The sequence below is a fragment of the Salmo salar genome, chromosome 20 (genome assembly GCF_965601325.2).
Source record: "Salmo salar chromosome 20, fSalSal1, whole genome shotgun sequence".
NCBI lineage: Eukaryota > Metazoa > Chordata > Actinopteri > Salmoniformes > Salmonidae > Salmo > Salmo salar.
In genome coordinates, this window is record NC_138310.1 from 93,856,469 (window position 1) to 93,877,483 (window position 21,015).

At 40.5% G+C, this 21,015-nt stretch overlaps 1 protein-coding gene across 2 annotated transcripts in view; it reads left to right on the plus strand.

The window, feature by feature from the left end:
• Positions 1-21,015, plus strand: part of gab2 (GRB2-associated binding protein 2) — a 176,670-nt gene that overhangs the window by 151,663 nt on the left and 3,992 nt on the right. For both annotated transcript variants that reach the window (XM_045704158.2, XM_045704160.2), the window contains exons 10-11: positions 4,195-4,300; positions 5,153-5,275. In XM_045704158.2, coding sequence (XP_045560114.1) covers positions 4,195-4,300; positions 5,153-5,275 — 229 coding nt within the window. The remainder of the gene's footprint in view (positions 1-4,194; positions 4,301-5,152; positions 5,276-21,015) is intronic.

Consider the following 21,015-nt stretch of genomic DNA (forward strand, 5'->3'; position numbering starts at 1 on the left):
ACCTGACCCATGTCCCATATCAGTTCTACTAGCTACCTGACCCATGGCCCATATCAGTTATACTAGCTACCTGACCCATGTCCCATATCAGTTCTACTAGCTACCTGACCCATGTCCCATATCAGTTATACTAGCTACCTGACCCATGTCCCATATCAGTTATACTAGCTACCTGACCCATGTCCCATATCAGTTATACTAGCTACCTGACCCATGTCCCATATCAGTTCTACTAGCTACCTGACCCATGTCCCATATCAGTTCTACTAGCTAACTGACCCATGTCCCATATCAGTTATACTAGCTACCCGACCCATGTCCCATATCAGTTATACTAGCTACCTGACCCTGTGAGTCCCATATCAGTTCTACTAGCTACCTGACCCATGTCCCATATCAGTTCTACTAGCTACCTGACCCATGTCCCATATCAGTTATACTAGCTACCCGACCCATGTCCCATATCAGTTATACTAGCTACCTGACCCTGTGAGTCCCATATCAGTTATACTAGCTACCTGACCCATGTCCCATATCAGTTATACTAGCTACCTGACCCATGTCCCATATCAGTTCTACTAGCTACCTGACCCATGTCCCATATCAGTTCTACTAGCTACCTGACCCATGTCCCATATCAGTTATACTAGCTACCCGACCCTGTGAGTCCCATATCAGTTCTACTAGCTACCTGACCCATGTCCCATATCAGTTATACTAGCTACCTGACCCATGTGAGTCTCATATCAGTTATACTAGCTACCTGACCCATGTCCCATATCAGTTCTACTAGCTACCTGACCCATGTCCCATATCAGTTATGCTAGCTACCTGACCCATGGCCCATATCAGTTATACTAGCTACCTGACCCATGTGAGTCTCATATCAGTTCTACTAGCTACCTGACCCATGTCCCATATCAGTTCTACTAGCTACCTGACCCATGTCCCATATCAGTTCTACTAGCTACCTGACCCATGTCCCATATCAGTTCTACTAGCTACCTGACCCATGGCCCATATCAGTTATACTAGCTACCTGACCCTGTGAGTCCCATATCAGTTATACTAGCTACCTGACCCATGTCCCATATCAGTTCTACTAGCTACCTGACCCATGTCCCATATCAGTTATACTAGCTACCTGACCCATGGCCCATATCAGTTCTACTAGCTACCCGACCCATGTCCCATATCAGTTATACTAGCTACCTGACCCATGTCCCATATCAGTTATACTAGCTACCTGACCCATGTCCCATATCAGTTATACTAGCTACCTGACCCTGTGAGTCCCATATCAGTTCTACTAGCTACCTGACCCATGTCCCATATCAGTAATACTAGCTACCTGACCCATGTCCCATATCAGTTATACTAGCTACCCGACCCATGTCCCATATCAGTTATACTAGCTACCTGACCCATGTCCCATATCAGTTATACTAGCTACCTGACCCTGTGAGTCCCATATCAGTTCTACTAGCTACCTGACCCATGTCCCATATCAGTTATACTAGCTACCCAACCCATGTCCCATATCAGTTCTACTAGCTACCTGACCCATGTCCCATATCAGTTATACTAGCTACCTGACCCATGTCCCATATCAGTTCTACTAGCTACCCGACCCTGTGAGTCCCATATCAGTTCTACTAGCTACCTGACCCATGTCCCATATCAGTAATACTAGCTACCTGACCCATGTCCCATATCAGTTATACTAGCTACCTGACCCATGTCCCATATCAGTTCTACTAGCTACCTGACCCATGTCCCATATCAGTTATACTAGCTACCTGACCCATGGCCCATATCAGTTATACTAGCTACCCGACCCATGTCCCATATCAGTTATACTAGCTACCTGACCCATGTCCCATATCAGTTATACTAGCTACCTGACCCATGGCCCATATCAGTTCTACTAGCTACCTGACCCATGTCCCATATCAGTTCTACTAGCTACCCGACCCATGTCCCATATCAGTTATACTAGCTACCTGACCCATGTCCCATATCAGTTATACTAGCTACCCGACCCATGTCCCATATCAGTTATACTAGCTACCTGACCCATGTCCCATATCAGTTCTACTAGCTACCTGACCCATGGCCCATATCAGTTATACTAGCTACCCGACCCATGGCCCATATCAGTTCTACTAGCTACCTGACCCATGTGAGTCCCATATCAGTTATACTAGCTACCTGACCCATGTCCCATATCAGTTCTACTAGCTACCTGACCCATGTCCCATATCAGTTCTACTAGCTACCTGACCCATGGCCCATATCAGTTATACTAGCTACCTGACCCATGTCCCATATCAGTTCTACTAGCTACCTGACCCATGGCCCATATCAGTTATACTAGCTACCCGACCCATGTCCCATATCAGTTATACTAGCTACCCGACCCATGTGAGTCCCATATCAGTTATTCTAGCTACCTGACCCATGGCCCATATCAGTTCTACTAGCTACCTGACCCATGTGAGTCTCATATCAGTTCTACTAGCTACCTGACCCATGTGAGTCTCATATCAGTTATACTAGCTACCTGACCCATGTCCCATATCAGTTATACTAGCTACCTGACCCATGGCCCATATCAGTTATACTAGCTACCTGACCCATGGCCCATATCAGTTATACTAGCTACCCGACCCATGTCCCATATCAGTTATACTAGCTACCCGACCCATGTGAGTCCCATATCAGTTATTCTAGCTACCTGACCCATGGCCCATATCAGTTATACTAGCTACCCGACCCATGTGAGTCCCATATCAGTTATACTAGCTACCCGACCCATGGCCCATATCAGTTCTACTAGCTACCTGACCCATGTGAGTCTCATATCAGTTATACTAGCTACCTGACCCATGTCCCATATCAGTTCTACTAGCTACCTGACCCATGTCCCATATCAGTTCTACTAGCTACCCGACCCATGTCCCATATCAGTTATACTAGCTACCCGACCCATGTCCCATATCAGTTATACTAGCTACCCGACCCATGTGAGTCCCATATCAGTTATTCTAGCTACCCGACCCATGTCCCATATCAGTTCTACTAGCTACCTGACCCATGGCCCATATCAGTAATACTAGCTACCTGACCCATGGCCCATATCAGTTATACTAGCTACCCGACCCATGTCCCATATCAGTTCTACTAGCTACCTGACCCATGTCCCATATCAGTTCTACTAGCTACCTGACCCATGTCCCATATCAGTTATACTAGCTACCTGACCCATGTCCCATATCAGTTATACTAGCTACCTGACCCATGTCCCATATCAGTTATACTAGCTACCTGACCCATGTGAGTCCCATATCAGTTATACTAGCTACCTGACCCATGTCCCATATCAGTAATACTAGCTACCTGACCCATGTCCCATATCAGTTATACTAGCTACCCGACCCATGTCCCATATCAGTTCTACTAGCTACCCGACCCATGTCCCATATCAGTTATACTAGCTACCCGACCCATGTCCCATATCAGTTCTACTAGCTACCCGACCCTGTGAGTCCCATATCAGTTATACCAGCTACCCGACCCATGTCCCATATCAGTTATACTAGCTACCCGACCCATGTCCCATATCAGTTCTACTAGCTACCCGACCCTGTGAGTCCCATATCAGTTATACTAGCTACCCGACCCATGTCCCATATCAGTTATACTAGCTACCCGACCCATGTCCCATATCAGTTATACTAGCTACCCGACCCATGTCCCATATCAGTTATACTAGCTACCTGACCCATGTGAGTCCCATATCAGTTATACTAGCTACCTGACCCATGTCCCATATCAGTTCTACTAGCTACCCGACCCATGTCCCATATCAGTTATACTAGCTACCTGACCCATGTCCCATATCAGTTCTACTAGCTACCTGACCCATGGCCCATATCAGTCATCCATCCTATTGGATCCAGACTGCTGTCACTCCAGGTATAAACGTAGAAGAACTCATAAACCTTGTTTTAGTTAGACTCACAGTCTTCTCTCTTCTCCCAGGCCTCCCTGGTCTCAGTAGTACTGCCATAGGGGTCAGAATGTGGAGTCAGTCCTCTCTCTTCTCTCTTCTCCCAGGCCTCCCTGGTCTCAGTAGTACTGCCATAGGGGTCAGAATGTGGAGTCAGTCCTCTCTCTTCTCTCTCCTCCCAGGCCTATGAACTCAGGTGGCATGTCCTCCCAGCACTGCAGACCCATCTCCACCCAGAGTATCACCAGCACTGACTCTGCAGACAGCGAGGAGAACTACGTAGCCATGGTGAGTCCCTACAACAGGACAAATGCACCCTATACCCTATGTAGTTCACTACTTTTCATCCGTGCCCTATAGGGAATAGGGTGCCATTTGGGACGCAGACTTACTGAGCTGACATACTGTAGTACAGGACACAGGGCTATAAGTAGCGCTATATAGGGAATAGGGTGCCATTTGGGACGCAGACTTACTGAGCTGACATACTGTAGTAGAGGACACAGGGCTATAAGTAGCGCTATATAGGGAATAGGGTGCCATTTGGGACTACAGATCAGTGTATTATGTTTTGTCTTTATGATTGAATTGTATCCTATGTTTACCCATTAACATGGCCTCAGTTTATCCTGGACATATTCCATGGAAACATTATAAACTTCCTGCCCCTGTACAGTGCATTTGGAAAGTATTCAGACCCCTTGACTTTTTCCACATTTTGTTATTTTACAGCCTTATTCTACAATTCAATTGATTAAAAAAAAAAAATATATATATATATATATATATATATTATAATAGTGATGTCATTATGGGTTATTGTGATGCCATTATGGGGTATTGTGATGCCATTATGGGGTAATGTGTGTAGATTGATGAGGGGAAAAAAGTTATTTAATCAATTTTAGAATACGGCTGTAACGTAACAAAATGTGGAAAAAGTCAAGTGGTCTGAATACTGTATAGTGTATTTGTCTTGGTTAATGAGTGTTGTACCTTTGTGTGGGCCGCAGTTCGTCTAGAAGAGGGTTACTATGAAGTATCTAAGGTATATCTACAGTCCAGGGTTACTATAAATGAATTCAAGTGTTACCCATGTGTGTGTTTACACGCCCCCTCTTCTTCTCTGCCCTCCATCAGCAGAACCCAGCGTCTACCTCTCCAGCAGTGAGTGGTACCAGCAGCCCCGCCCCTAGGAAGTGTGGTAATGTGGACTACCTAGCTCTGGACTTCCAGCCGGGCTCCCCCAGTCCACACAGAAAGGTACACACACACACACACCCCCGCCACACTGATCCTCAACACGGGGGCCCCATGGGGGCCCCACAGGGGTGCGTGCTCAGCCCCCTCCTGTACTCCCTGTTCACTCACGTCTCCAACTCAATCATCATGTTTGCTGACGACACAACAGGCGTAGGCTTGATTACTAACAACAATGAGACAGCCTAAAGGGAGAAGGTGGGAGCTCTGGTGGAGTGATACCAGGGAAAAATAACCTCTCCCTCAACATCAACAAAACGAAGGAGCTGATCGTGGACTACAGGAGACGGCATCCACATCGACGGGCCGCAGCGGAGAGGGTCAAAAAGCTTCGTTCCTCGGCGTACACATCACTGAAGACCCGAAATGGTCCCTTCACACGGACAGTGTGGTGAAGAAGGCGCAAAAGGCATCTTCGACATTAGGAGGTGGAAGAAATTCGTCTTTGCTCCTAAAACCCTCAGAAACTTCTATAGATGCTGGTGGAGGACAGAAGAAGAGGTGGATGTACAAACACACTCATTCACAAACACTTGTATGCATTGTGAAAGGTCTTGGGTGCCTCAATGAATAAAAAAAAGCATAAAATAACTTTGGGTTGTATCATCGCCTGGTACGGCAACTGCACCATCCGCAACCGCAGGGCCCTCCAGAGGGTGGTGCAGTCAGCCCAATACACCACCGGGGGCAAACTATCTGCCCTCCAGGACACCAACAGCACCCGATGTCACAGGAAGGGCCAAGAAGATCATCAAAGACATCAACCACCCGAGCCACGGCCTGTTCACCCCGCTACCATCTAGAAGGAGGGGACTGTACAGGTGCATCAAAGCTGGGAACAAGAGTCTGATAAACAGCTTCAATCTCCAGCCATCAGACTGTTAAACAGTCACCACTAGTCAGCTTCTGCCCACTAAAAGGAAGGAGATACCTAGTCAGTTGTCCAACTGAATGCATTCAACTGAAATGTGTCTTCCGCATTTAACCCAACCCTCTGAATCAGAGAGGTAAGGGGGGGGCTGTCTTAATCGACATCCACGTCATCGGCGCCCAGGGAGCAATTGTTGTTTGGGGGTTGGAACTTCTTGCGGATCTGTGGGACGCTACTTAAATTACTATAAATATTTAACTTTCATGAAATCACAAGTGCAATACATCAAAATAAAGCTTACCTTGTTGTTAATCCAGCCGCCGTGTCAGATTTCAAAAAGGCTTTACGGTGAAAGCAAACCATGCGATTATCTGAGAAAAGCGCCCAGCACACAAAAGCATAACAAATCATTTTTAACCAGGGAGTTGCGACACGAAAAATAGCGATATAATATATGCCTTACCGTTGAAGATCTTCTTCTGTTGGCACTCCAAAAGGTCCCAGTTATATTACAAATGGTCCTTTTGTTCGATAATGTCCTCCTTTATATCCATAAAAACTCAGTCTAGCTGGCACGCTTCAGTCAATGATTCCCTTGGTTTCCCTCCTTCAAAATGCATACGAAATGAATCCAAAACGTTACCAATAAACTTATCCAAACAAGTCAATCAATGTTTATAATCAAACAATAGGTACCCTAATACGTAAATAAACGATCAAATTTAAGACAGAGAATCGTTATTGTCTTTACCAGAGAAAAATACCAAAGAACGCGCTGTCATTCACGCGCTTGGAAACACTACAGCCAAAATGGGAGACACCTAGAAAAACTACAGTTTCTGGCTCATTTTTCCAAAAACCAGCCTGAAACTCTTTCTGAAGACTGTTGACATCTAGTGGAAGCCCTAGGAACTGCAATCGGGCACGATTTCGCCCTATTATAAAAGAGCCAGCCATTGAAATCAGTGGTAGGATGATTTTTTTTGGGGGGGGGATAGTTTGTCCTCGGGGTTTCGCCTGCCATTTCAGTTCTATTATACTCACAGACATTATTGTAACAGTTTTAGAAACTTTAGAGTGTTTTCTATCCAAATCAACCAATTATATGCATATCCTAGCTTCTGGGCCTGAGTAGCAGGCAGTTTATTTTGGGGCACGCTTTTCATCCGGACGTCAAAATACCGCCCCCTAGCCCAAAGAGGTTTTAACTCCCTTGCTCAAGGGCAGAACGGCAGATTTTTCCGGCTCAGGGATTCGATCCAGCAACCTTTCGGTTACTGGCCCAACGTTCTAAACCGCAAGGACCTTGCCCTGAACCTTAGACACTTACAAGCCGGCTACCACCCAGTACTCTACCCTGCACCTTAGAGACCTGCTGCCCTGTGTACATAGTCATTCAACACGGGTCACCTGAATAATGTTTACATACTGTTTTACACACTTTATATGTATATACTGTATTCTAGTCAAGGCTCATCCTATATAACTACTGTCTATACTGTCTATACACACCATCCTATATAACTACTGTCTATACACACCATCCTATATAACTACTGTCTATACACACCATCCTATATAACTACTGTCTATACACACCATCCTATATAACTACTGTCTATACACACCATCCTATATAACTACTGTCTATACACACCATCCTATATAACTACTGTCTATACACACCATCCTATATAACTACTGTCTATACTGTCTATACACACCATCCTATATAACTACTGTCTATACACACCATCCTATATAACTACTGTCTATACACACCATCCTATATAACTACTGTCTATACACACCATCCTATATAACTACTGTCTATACACACCATCCTATATAACTACTGTATATACTGTCTATACACACCATCCTATATAACTACTGTCTATACACACAATCCTATATAACTACTGTCTATACACACCATCCTATATAACTACTGTCTATACTGTCTATACACACCATCCTATATAACTACTGTCTTTACACACCATCCTATATAACTACTGTCTATACACACCATCCTATATAACTACTGTCTATACACACCATCCTATATAACTACTGTCTATACACACCATCCTATATAACTACTGTTTATACACACCATCCTATATAACTACTGTCTATACACACCATCCTATATAACTACTGTCTATACACACCATCCTATATAACTACTGTCTATACACACCATCCTATATAACTACTGTCTATACACACCATCCTATATAACTACTGTCTATACACACCATCCTATATAACTACTGTCTATACACACCATCCTATATAACTACTGTCTATACACACCATCCTATATAACTACTGTCTATACTGTCTATACACACCATCCTATATAACTACTGTCTATACACACCATCCTATATAACTACTGTCTATACACACCATCCTATATAACTACTGTCTATACTGTCTATACACACCATCCTATATAACTACTGTCTATACTGTCTATACACACCATCCTATATAACTACTGTCTATACACACCATCCTATATAACTACTGTCTATACACACCATCCTATATAACTACTGTCTATACACACCATCCTATATAACTACTGTCTATACACACCATCCTATATAACTACTGTCTATACTGTCTATACACACCATCCTATATAACTACTGTCTATACTGTCTATACACACCATCCTATATAACTACTGTCTATACACACCATCCTATATAACTACTGTCTATACTGTCTATACACACCATCCTATATAACTACTGTCTATACTGTCTATACACACCATCCTATATAACTACTGTCTATACACACCATCCTATATAACTACTGTCTATACACACCATCCTATATAACTACTGTCTATAGACACCATCCTATATAACTACTGTCTATAGACACCATCCTATATAACTACTGTCTATACACACCATCCTATATAACTACTGTCTATACTGTCTATACACACCATCCTATATAACTACTGTCTATACTGTCTATACACACCATCCTATATAACTACTGTCTATACACACCATCCTATATAACTACTGTCTATACACACCATCCTATATAACTACTGTCTATACACACCATCCTATATAACTACTGTCTATACTGTCTATACACACCATCCTATATAACTACTGTCTATACTGTCTATACACACCATCCTATATAACTACTGTCTATACTGTCTATACACACCATCCTATATAACTACTGTCTATACACACCATCCTATATAACTACTGTCTATACACACCATCCTATATAACTACTGTCTATACACACCATCCTATATAACTACAGTCTATACTGTCTATACACACCATCCTATATAACTACTGTCTATACTGTCTATACACACCATCCTATATAACTACTGTCTATACACACCATCCTATATAACTACTGTCTATACACACCATCCTATATAACTACTGTCTATACACACCATCCTATATAACTACTGTCTAGTCTGTCTATACACACCATCCTATATAACTACTGTCTATACTGTCTATACACACCATCCTATATAACTACTGTCTATACACACCATCCTATATAACTACTGTCTATACACACCATCCTATATAACTACTGTCTATACACACCATCCTATATAACTACTGTCTATACTGTCTATACACACCATCCTATTTAACTACTGTCTATACACACCATCCTATATAACTACTGTCTATACACACCATCCTATATAACTACTGTCTATACACACCATCCTATATAACTACTGTCTATACACACCATCTTTTTATAACTACTGTCTATACTGTCTATACACACCATCCTATATAACTACTGTCAATACACACCATCCTATATAACTACTGTCTATACACACCATCCTATATAACTACTGTCTATACACACCATCCTATATAGCTACTGTCTATACACACCATCCTATATAACTACTGTCTATACACACCATCCTATATAACTACTGTCTATACACACCATCCTATATAACTACTGTCTATACACACCATCCTATATAACTACTGTCTATACTGTCTATACACCCCATCCTATTTAACTACTGTCAATACACACCATCCTATATAACTACTGTCTATACACACCATCCTATATAACTACTGTCTATACACACCATCCTATATAACTACTGTCTATACACACCATCTTTTTATAACTACTGTCTATACTGTCTATACACACCATCCTATATAACTACTGTCAATACACACCATCCTATATAACTACTGTCTATACACACCATCCTATATAACTACTGTCTATACACACCATCCTATATAACTACTGTCTATACACACCATCCTATATAACTACTGTCTATACTGTCTATACACACCATCCTATATAACTACTGTCTATACTGTCTATACACACCATCCTATATAACTACTGTCTAGTCTGTCTATACACACCATCCTGTATAACTACTGTCTATACTGTCTATACACACCATCCTATATAACTACTGTCTAGTCTGTCTATACACACCATCCTGATTAACTACTGTCTATACTGTCTATACACACCATCCTATATAACTACTGTCTATACACACCATCCTATATAACTACTGTCTATACACACCATCCTATATAACTACTGTCTATACACACCATCCTATATAACTACTGTCTATACTGTCTATACACACCATCCTATTTAACTACTGTCTATACACACCATCCTATATAACTACTGTCTATACACACCATCCTATATAACTACTGTCTATACACACCATCCTATATAACTACTGTCTATACACACCATCTTTTTATAACTACTGTCTATACTGTCTATACACACCATCCTATATAACTACTGTCAATACACACCATCCTATATAACTACTGTCTATACACACCATCCTATATAACTACTGTCTATACACACCATCCTATATAGCTACTGTCTATACACACCATCCTATATAACTACTGTCTATACACACCATCCTATATAACTACTGTCTATACACACCATCCTATATAACTACTGTCTATACACACCATCCTATATAACTACTGTCTAGTCTGTCTATACACACCATCCTATATAACTACTGTCTATACTGTCTATACACACCATCCTATATAACTACTGTCTATACGACACCATCCTATATAACTACTGTCAATACACACCATCCTATATAACTACTGTCTATACACACCATCCTATATAACTACTGTCTATACACACCATCCTATATAACTACTGTCTATACTGTCTATACACACCATCCTATATAACTACTGTCTATACACACCATCCTATATAACTACTGTCTAGTCTGTCTATACACACCATCCTATATAACTACTGTCTATACTGTCTATACACACCATCCTATATAACTACTGTCTATACACACCATCCTATATAACTACTGTCTATACACACCATCCTATATAACTACTGTCTATACACACCATCCTATATAACTACTGTCTATACACACCATCCTATATAACTACTGTCTATACACACCATCCTATATAACTACTGTCTATACACACCATCTCTTTATAACTACTGTCTATACTGTCTATACACACCATCCTATATAACTACTGTCAATACACACCATCCTATATAACTACTGTCTATACACACCATCCTATATAACTACTGTCTATACACACCATCCTATATAACTACTGTCTATACACACCATCCTATATAACTACTGTCTATACTGTCTATACACACCATCCTATATAACTACTGTCTATACACACCATCCTATATAACTACTGTCTATACACACCATCCTTTATAACTACTGTCTATACTGTCTATACACACCATCCTATATAACTACTGTCTATACACACCATCTATATAACTAATCAAATCAAATCAAATTTATTTATAAAGCCCTTCTTACATCAGCTGATATCACAAAGTGCTGTACAGAAACCCAGCCTAAAACCCCAAACAGCAAGCAATGCATGTGTAGAAGCACGGTGGCTAGGAAAAACTCCCTAGAAAGGCCAGAACCCAGGAAGAAACCTAGAGAGGAACCAGGCTATGAGGGGTGGCCAGTCCTCTTCTGGCTGTGCCGGGTGGAGATTATAACAGCACATGGCCTAGATATTCAAATGTTCATAAATTACCAGCATTGTCAAATAATAATAATCATAGTAGTTGTCGAGGGTGCAACAAGTCAGTAACACAAGAGTAAGTGTCAGTTTGCTTTTTCATAGCCGATCTTTGAGAGTATCTCTACCGCTCCTGCTGTCTCTAGAGAGTTGAAAACAGCAGGTCTGGGACAGGTAGCACGTCCGGTGAATAGGTCAGGGTTCCAGCAGGTCTGGGACAGCAGGTCTGGGACAGGTAGCACGTCCGGTGAACAGGTCAGGGTTCCATAGCTGCAGGCAGAACAGTTGGAACTGGAGCAGCAGCACGGCCAGGTGAACTGGGGACAGCAAGGAGTCATCAAGCCAGGTAGTCCTGAGGCATGGTCCTAGGGCTCAGGTCCTCCGAGAGAGAGAAAGAAAGAAAGAGAAAGAGAGAATTAGAGAGAGCATATTTAAAATTCACACAGGACACCGGAAAAGACAAGAGAAATACTCCAGATGTGACAGACTGACCCTAGCCCCCCGACACGAACTACTGCAGCATAAATACTAGAGGCTGAGACAGGAGGGGTCAGGAGACACTGTGGCCCCATCCGATGAAACCCCCGGACAGGGCCAAACAGGTAGGATATAACCCCACCCACTTTGCCAAAGCACAGCCTCCACACCACTGGAGGGATATCTCCAACCACCAACATACCATCCCGGGACAAGGCCGAGTATAGCCCACAAAGATCTCTGCCACGGCACAGCCCAAGGGGGGGGCGCCAACCCAGACAGGAAGACCACGTCAGTGACTCAACCCACTCAAGTGACGCACCCCTCCCAGGGACGGCATGGAAGAACACCAGTAAGCCAGTGACTCAGCCCCTGTAAAAGGGTTAGAGGCAGAGAATCCCAGTGGAAAGAGGGGAAACCGGCCAGGCAGAGACAGCAAGGGCGGTTCGTTGCTCCAGCCTTTCCGTTCACCTTCACACCCCTGGGCCAGACTACACTTAATCATAGGACCTACTGAAGAGATAAGTCTTCAGTAAAGACTTAAAGGTTAAACTACTGTCCATACTGTCTATACACACCATCCTATATAACTACTGTCTATACACACCATCCTGTATAACTACTGTCTATACACACCATCCTATATAACTACTGTCTATACACACCATCCTATACAACTACTGTCTATACACACCATCCTATATAACTACTGTCTATACACACCATCCTATATAACTACTGTCTATACACACCATCCTGTATAACTACTGTCTATACTGTCTATACACACCATCCTATATAACTACTGTCTATACACACCATCCTATATAACTACTGTCTATACTGTCTATACACACCATCCTATATAACTACTGTCTATACACACCATCCTATATAACTACAGTCTATACACACCATCCTATATAACTACTGTCTATACACACCATCCTATATAACTACTGTCTATACACACCATCCTATATAACTACTGTCTATACACACCATCCTATATAACTACTGTCTATACACATCATCCTATATAACTACTGTCTATTCACACCATCCTATATAACTACTGTCTATACACACCATCCTGTATAACTACTGTCTATACACACCATCCTATATAACTACTGTCTATACTGTCTATACACACCATCCTATATAACTACTGTCTATACACACCATCCTATATAACTACTGTCTATACACACCATCCTATATAACTACTGTCTATACACACCATCCTATATAACTACTGTCTATACTGTCTATACACACCATCCTATATAACTACTGTCTATACACACCATCCTATATAACTACTGTCTATACACACCATCCTGTATAACTACTGTCTATACTGTCTATACACACCATCCTATATAACTACTGTCTATACTGTCTATACACACCATCCTATATAACTACTGTCTATACACACCATCCTATATAACTACTGTCTATACACACCATCCTATATAACTACTGTCTATACTGTCTATACACACCATCCTATATAACTACTGTCTATACACACCATCCTGTATAACTACTGTCTATACTGTCTATACACACCATCCTATATAACTACTGTCTATACTGTCTATATACACCATCCTGTATAACTACTGTCTATACACACCATCCTATATAACTACTGTCTATACACACCATCCTATATAACTACTGTCTATACACACCATCCTATATAACTACTGTCTATACTGTCTATACACACCATCCTATATAACTACTGTCTATTCACACCATCCTATATAACTACTGTCTATACACACCATCCTATATAACTACTGTCTATACACACCATCCTATATAACTACTGTCTATACTGTCTATACACACCATCATATATAACTACTGTCTATTCTGTCTATACACACCATCCTATATAACTACTGTCTATACACACCATCCTGTATAACTACTGTCTATACACACCATCCTCTATAACTACTGTCTATACACACCATCCTATATAACTACTGTCTATACACACCATCCTATATAACTACTGTCTATACTGTCTATACACACCATCCTATATAACTACTGTCTATACACACCATCCTGTATAACTACTGTCTATACTGTCTATACACACATCCTATATAACTACTGTCTATACACACCATCCTATATAACTACTGTCTATACACACCATCCTATATAACTACTGTCTATACTGTCTATACACACCATCCTATATAACTACTGTCTATACACACCATCCTATATAACTACTGTCTATACTGTCTATACACACCATCCTATATAACTACTGTCTATACTGTCTATACACACCATCCTATATAACTACTGTCTATACACACCATCATATATAACTACTGTCTATACACACCATCCTATATAACTACTGTCTAGTCTGTCTATACACACCATCCTATATAACTACTGTCTATACACACCATCCTATATAACTACTGTCTATACACACCATCCTATATAACTACTGTCTATACACACCATCCTATATAACTACTGTCTAGTCTGTCTATACACACCATCCTATATAACTACTGTCTATACTGTCTATACACACCATCCTATATAACTACTGTCTATACACACCATCCTATATAACTACTGTCTATACACACCATCCTATATAACTACTGTCTTTACACACCATCCTATATAACTACTGTCTGTACTGTCTATACACACCATCCTATATAACTACTGTCTATATGCACCATCCTATATAACTACTGTCTATACACACCATCCTATATAACTACTGTCTATACACACCATCCTATATAACTACTGTCTATACACACCATCCTTTATAACTACTGTCTATACTGTCTATACACACCATCCTATATAACTACTGTCTATACACACCATCCTATATAACTACTGTCTATACACACCATCCTATATAACTACTGTCTATACACACCATCCTATATAACTACTGTCTATACACACCATCTATATAACTAATCAAATCAAATCAAATTTATTTATAAAGCCCTTCTTACATCAGCTGATATCACAAAGTGCTGTACAGAAACCCAGCCTAAAACCCCAAACAGCAAGCAATGCAGGTGTAGAAGCACGGTGGCTAGGAAAAACTCCCTAGAAAGGCCAGAACCCAGGAAGAAACCTAGAGAGGAACCAGGCTATGAGGGGTGGCCAGTCCTCTTCTGGCTGTGCCGGGTGGAGATTATAACAGCACATGGCCTAGATATTCAAATGTTCATAAATTACCAGCATTGTCAAATAATAATAATCATAGTAGTTGTCGAGGGTGCAACAAGTCAATAACACAAGAGTAAGTGTCAGTTGGCTTTTTCATAGCCGATCTTTGAGAGTATCTCTACCGCTCCTGCTGTCTCTAGAGAGTTGAAAACAGCAGGTCTGGGACAGGTAGCACGTCCGGTGAATAGGTCAGGGTTCCAGCAGGTCTGGGACAGCAGGTCTGGGACAGGTAGCACGTCCGGTGAACAGGTCAGGGTTCCAGCAGGTCTGGGACAGCAGGTCTGGGACAGGTAGCACGTCCGGTGAACAGGTCAGGGTTCCATAGCTGCAGGCAGAACAGTTGGAACTGGAGCAGCAGCACGGCCAGGTGAACTGGGGACAGCAAGGAGTCATCAAGCCAGGTAGTCCTGAGGCATGGTCCTAGGGCTCAGGTCCTCCGAGAGAGAGAAAGAAAGAAAGAGAAAGAGAGAATTAGAGAGAGCATATTTAAAATTCACACAGGACACCGGAAAAGACAAGAGAAATACTCCAGATGTGACAGACTGACCCTAGCCCCCCGACACGAACTACTGCAGCATAAATACTAGAGGCTGAGACAGGAGGGGTCAGGAGACACTGTGGCCCCATCCGATGAAACCCCCGGACAGGGCCAAACAGGTAGGATATAACCCCACCCACTTTGCCAAAGCACAGCCTCCACACCACTGGAGGGATATCTCCAACCACCAACATACCATCCCGGGACAAGGCCGAGTATAGCCCACAAAGATCTCTGCCACGGCACAGCCCAAGGGGGGGGCGCCAACCCAGACAGGAAGACCACGTCAGTGACTCAACCCACTCAAGTGACGCACCCCTCCCAGGGACGGCATGGAAGAACACCAGTAAGCCAGTGACTCAGCCCCTGTAAAAGGGTTAGAGGCAGAGAATCCCAGTGGAAAGAGGGGAAACCGGCCAGGCAGAGACAGCAAGGGCGGTTCGTTGCTCCAGCCTTTCCGTTCACCTTCACACCCCTGGGCCAGACTACACTTAATCATAGGACCTACTGAAGAGATAAGTCTTCAGTAAAGACTTAAAGGTTAAACTACTGTCCATACTGTCTATACACACCATCCTATATAACTACTGTCTATACACACCATCCTGTATAACTACTGTCTATACACACCATCCTATATAACTACTGTCTATACACACCATCCTATACAACTACTGTCTATACACACCATCCTATATAACTACTGTCTATACACACCATCCTATATAACTACTGTCTATACACACCATCCTGTATAACTACTGTCTATACTGTCTATACACACCATCCTATATAACTACTGTCTATACACACCATCCTATATAACTACTGTCTATAGTGTCTATACACACCATCCTATATAACTACTGTCTATACACACCATCCTATATAACTACAGTCTATACACACCATCCTATATAACTACTGTCTATACACACCATCCTATATAACTACTGTCTATACACATCATCCTATATAACTACTGTCTATTCACACCATCCTATATAACTACTGTCTATACACACCATCCTGTATAACTACTGTCTATACACACCATCCTATATAACTACTGTCTATACTGTCTATACACACCATCCTATATAACTACTGTCTATACACACCATCCTGTATAACTACTGTCTATACACACCATCCTATATAACTACTGTCTATACACACCATCCTATATAACTACTGTCTATACACACCATCCTATATAACTACTGTCTATACTGTCTATACACACCATCCTATATAACTACTGTCTATACACACCATCCTATATAACTACTGTCTATACTGTCTATACACACCATCCTATATAACTACTGTCTATACACACCATCCTGTATAACTACTGTCTATACTGTCTATACACACCATCCTATATAACTACTGTCTATACACACCATCCTATATAACTACTGTCTATACACACCATCCTATATAACTACTGTCTATACTGTCTATACACACCATCCTATGTAACTACTGTCTATACACACCATCCTATATAACTACTGTCTATACACACCATCCTGTATAACTACTGTCTATACTGTCTATACACACCATCCTATATAACTTCTGTCTATACTGTCTATACACACCATCCTATATAACTACTGTCTATACACACCATCCTATATAACTACTGTCTATACACACCATCCTATATAACTACTGTCTATAACTACTGTCTATACTGTCTATACACACCATCCTATATAACTTCTGTCTATACTGTCTATACACACCATCCTATATAACTACTGTCTATTCACACCATCCTATATAACTACTGTCTATACACACCATCCTATATAACTACTGTCTATACACACCATCCTATATAACTACTGTCTATACTGTCTATACACACCATCCTATATAACTACTGTCTATTCTGTCTATACACACCATCCTATATAACTACTGTCTATACACACCATCCTGTATAACTACTGTCTATACACACCATCCTATATAACTACTGTCTATACACACCATCCTATATAACTACTGTCTATACACACCATCCTATATAACTACTGTCTATACTGTCTATACACACCATCCTATATAACTACTGTCTATACACACCATCCTATATAACTACTGTCTATACTGTCTATACACACCATCCTATATAACTACTGTCTATACTGTCTATACACACCATCATATACAGTACACATATATATATATCCGGTCTTTGGAATTCAATCCAATTGCCATGGGGTTTTGTAGTGTGTTTATAAATACTGTATTCTCGATATATATATGTACATATCATTCTAGTATATATACTGCTGTACATATCATTCCTAGTATATCTACTGCTGTACATATCATTCCTAGTATATCTACTGCTGGACATATCATTCTAGTATGTCTACTGCTGTACATATCATTCTAGTATGTCTACTGCTGTACATATCATTCTAGTATATCTACTGCTGTACATATCATTCTAGTATGTCTACTGCTGTACATGTCATTCTAGTATATCTACTGCTGTACATATCATTATAGTATATCTACTGCTGTACATGTCATTCTAGTATATCTACTGCTGTACATATCATTCCTAGTATATCTACTGCTGTACATATCATTCCTAGTATATCTACTGCTGTACATATCATTCTAGTATATCTACTGCTGTACATATCATTCTAGTATATCTACTGCTGTACATATCATTCTAGTATATCTACTGCTGTACATATCATTCCTAGTATATCTAATGCTGTACATATCATTCCTAGTATATCTACTGCTGTACATATCATTCTAGTATGTCTACTGCTGTTTATATCATTCTAGTATGTCTACTGCTGTACATATCATTCCTAGTATATCTACTGCTGTACATATCATTCCTAGTATATCTACTGCTGTACATATCATTCTAGTATATCTATTGCTGTACATATCATTCTAGTATGTCTACTGCTGTACATATCATTCCTAGTATATCTACTGCTGTACATATCATTCCTAGTATATCTACTGCTGTACATATCATTCTAGTATATCTACTGCTGTACATATCATTCCTGGTATATCTACTGCTGTTTATATCATTCTAGTATATCTACTGCTGTACATATCATTCCTAGTATATCTACTGCTGTTCATATCATTCCTAGTATATCTACTGCTGTACATATCATTCTAGTATATCTACTGCTGTACATATCATTCTAGTATATCTACTGCTGTACATATCATTCCTTGTATATCTACTGCTGTACATATCATTCCTTGTATATCTACTGCTGTACATATCATTCCTAGTATATCTACTGCTGTACATATCATTCTAGTATATCTACTGCTGTACATATCATTCCTAGTATATCTACTGCTGTACATATCATTCTAGTATATCTACTGCTGTACATATCATTCTAGTATATCTACTGCTGCACATATCATTCTAGTATATCTACTGCTGTACATATCATTCTAGTATATCTACTGCTGTACATATCATTTCTAGTATATCTACTGCTGTACGTATCATTCTAGTATATCTACTGCTGTACATATCATTCTAGTATATCTACTGCTGTACATATCATTCTAGTATATCTACTGCTGTACATATCATTCCTAGTATATCTACTGCTGTACATATCATTCTAGTATATCTACTGCTGTACATATCATTCTAGTATGTCTACTGCTGTACATATCATTCTAGTATATCTACTGCTGTACATATCATTCTAGTATATCTACTGCTGTACATATCATTCTAGTATATCTACTGCTGTACATATCATTCTAGTATATCTACTGCTGTTTATATCATTCTAGTATATATACTGCTGTACATATCATTCCTAGTATATCTACTGCTGTACATATCATTCTAGTATGTCTACTGCTGTACATATCATTCTAGTATATCTACTGCTGTACATATCATTCTAGTATGTCTACTGCTGTACATGTCATTCTAGTATATCTACTGCTGTACATATCATTATAGTATATCTACTGCTGTACATGTCATTCTAGTATATCTACTGCTGTACATATCATTCCTAGTATATCTACTGCTGTACATATCATTCCTAGTATATCTACTGCTGTACATATCATTCTAGTATATCTACTGCTGTACATATCATTCTAGTATATCTACTGCTGTACATATCATTCCTAGTATATCTACTGCTGTACATATCATTCTAGTATATCTACTGCTGTACATATCATTCCTAGTATATCTAATGCTGTACATATCATTCCTAGTATATCTACTGCTGTACATATCATTCTAGTATGTCTACTGCTGTTTATATCATTCTAGTATGTCTACTGCTGTACATATCATTCCTAGTATATCTACTGCTGTACATATCATTCCTAGTATATCTACTGCTGTACATATCATTCTAGTATATCTATTGCTGTACATATCATTCTAGTATGTCTACGCTGTACATATCAT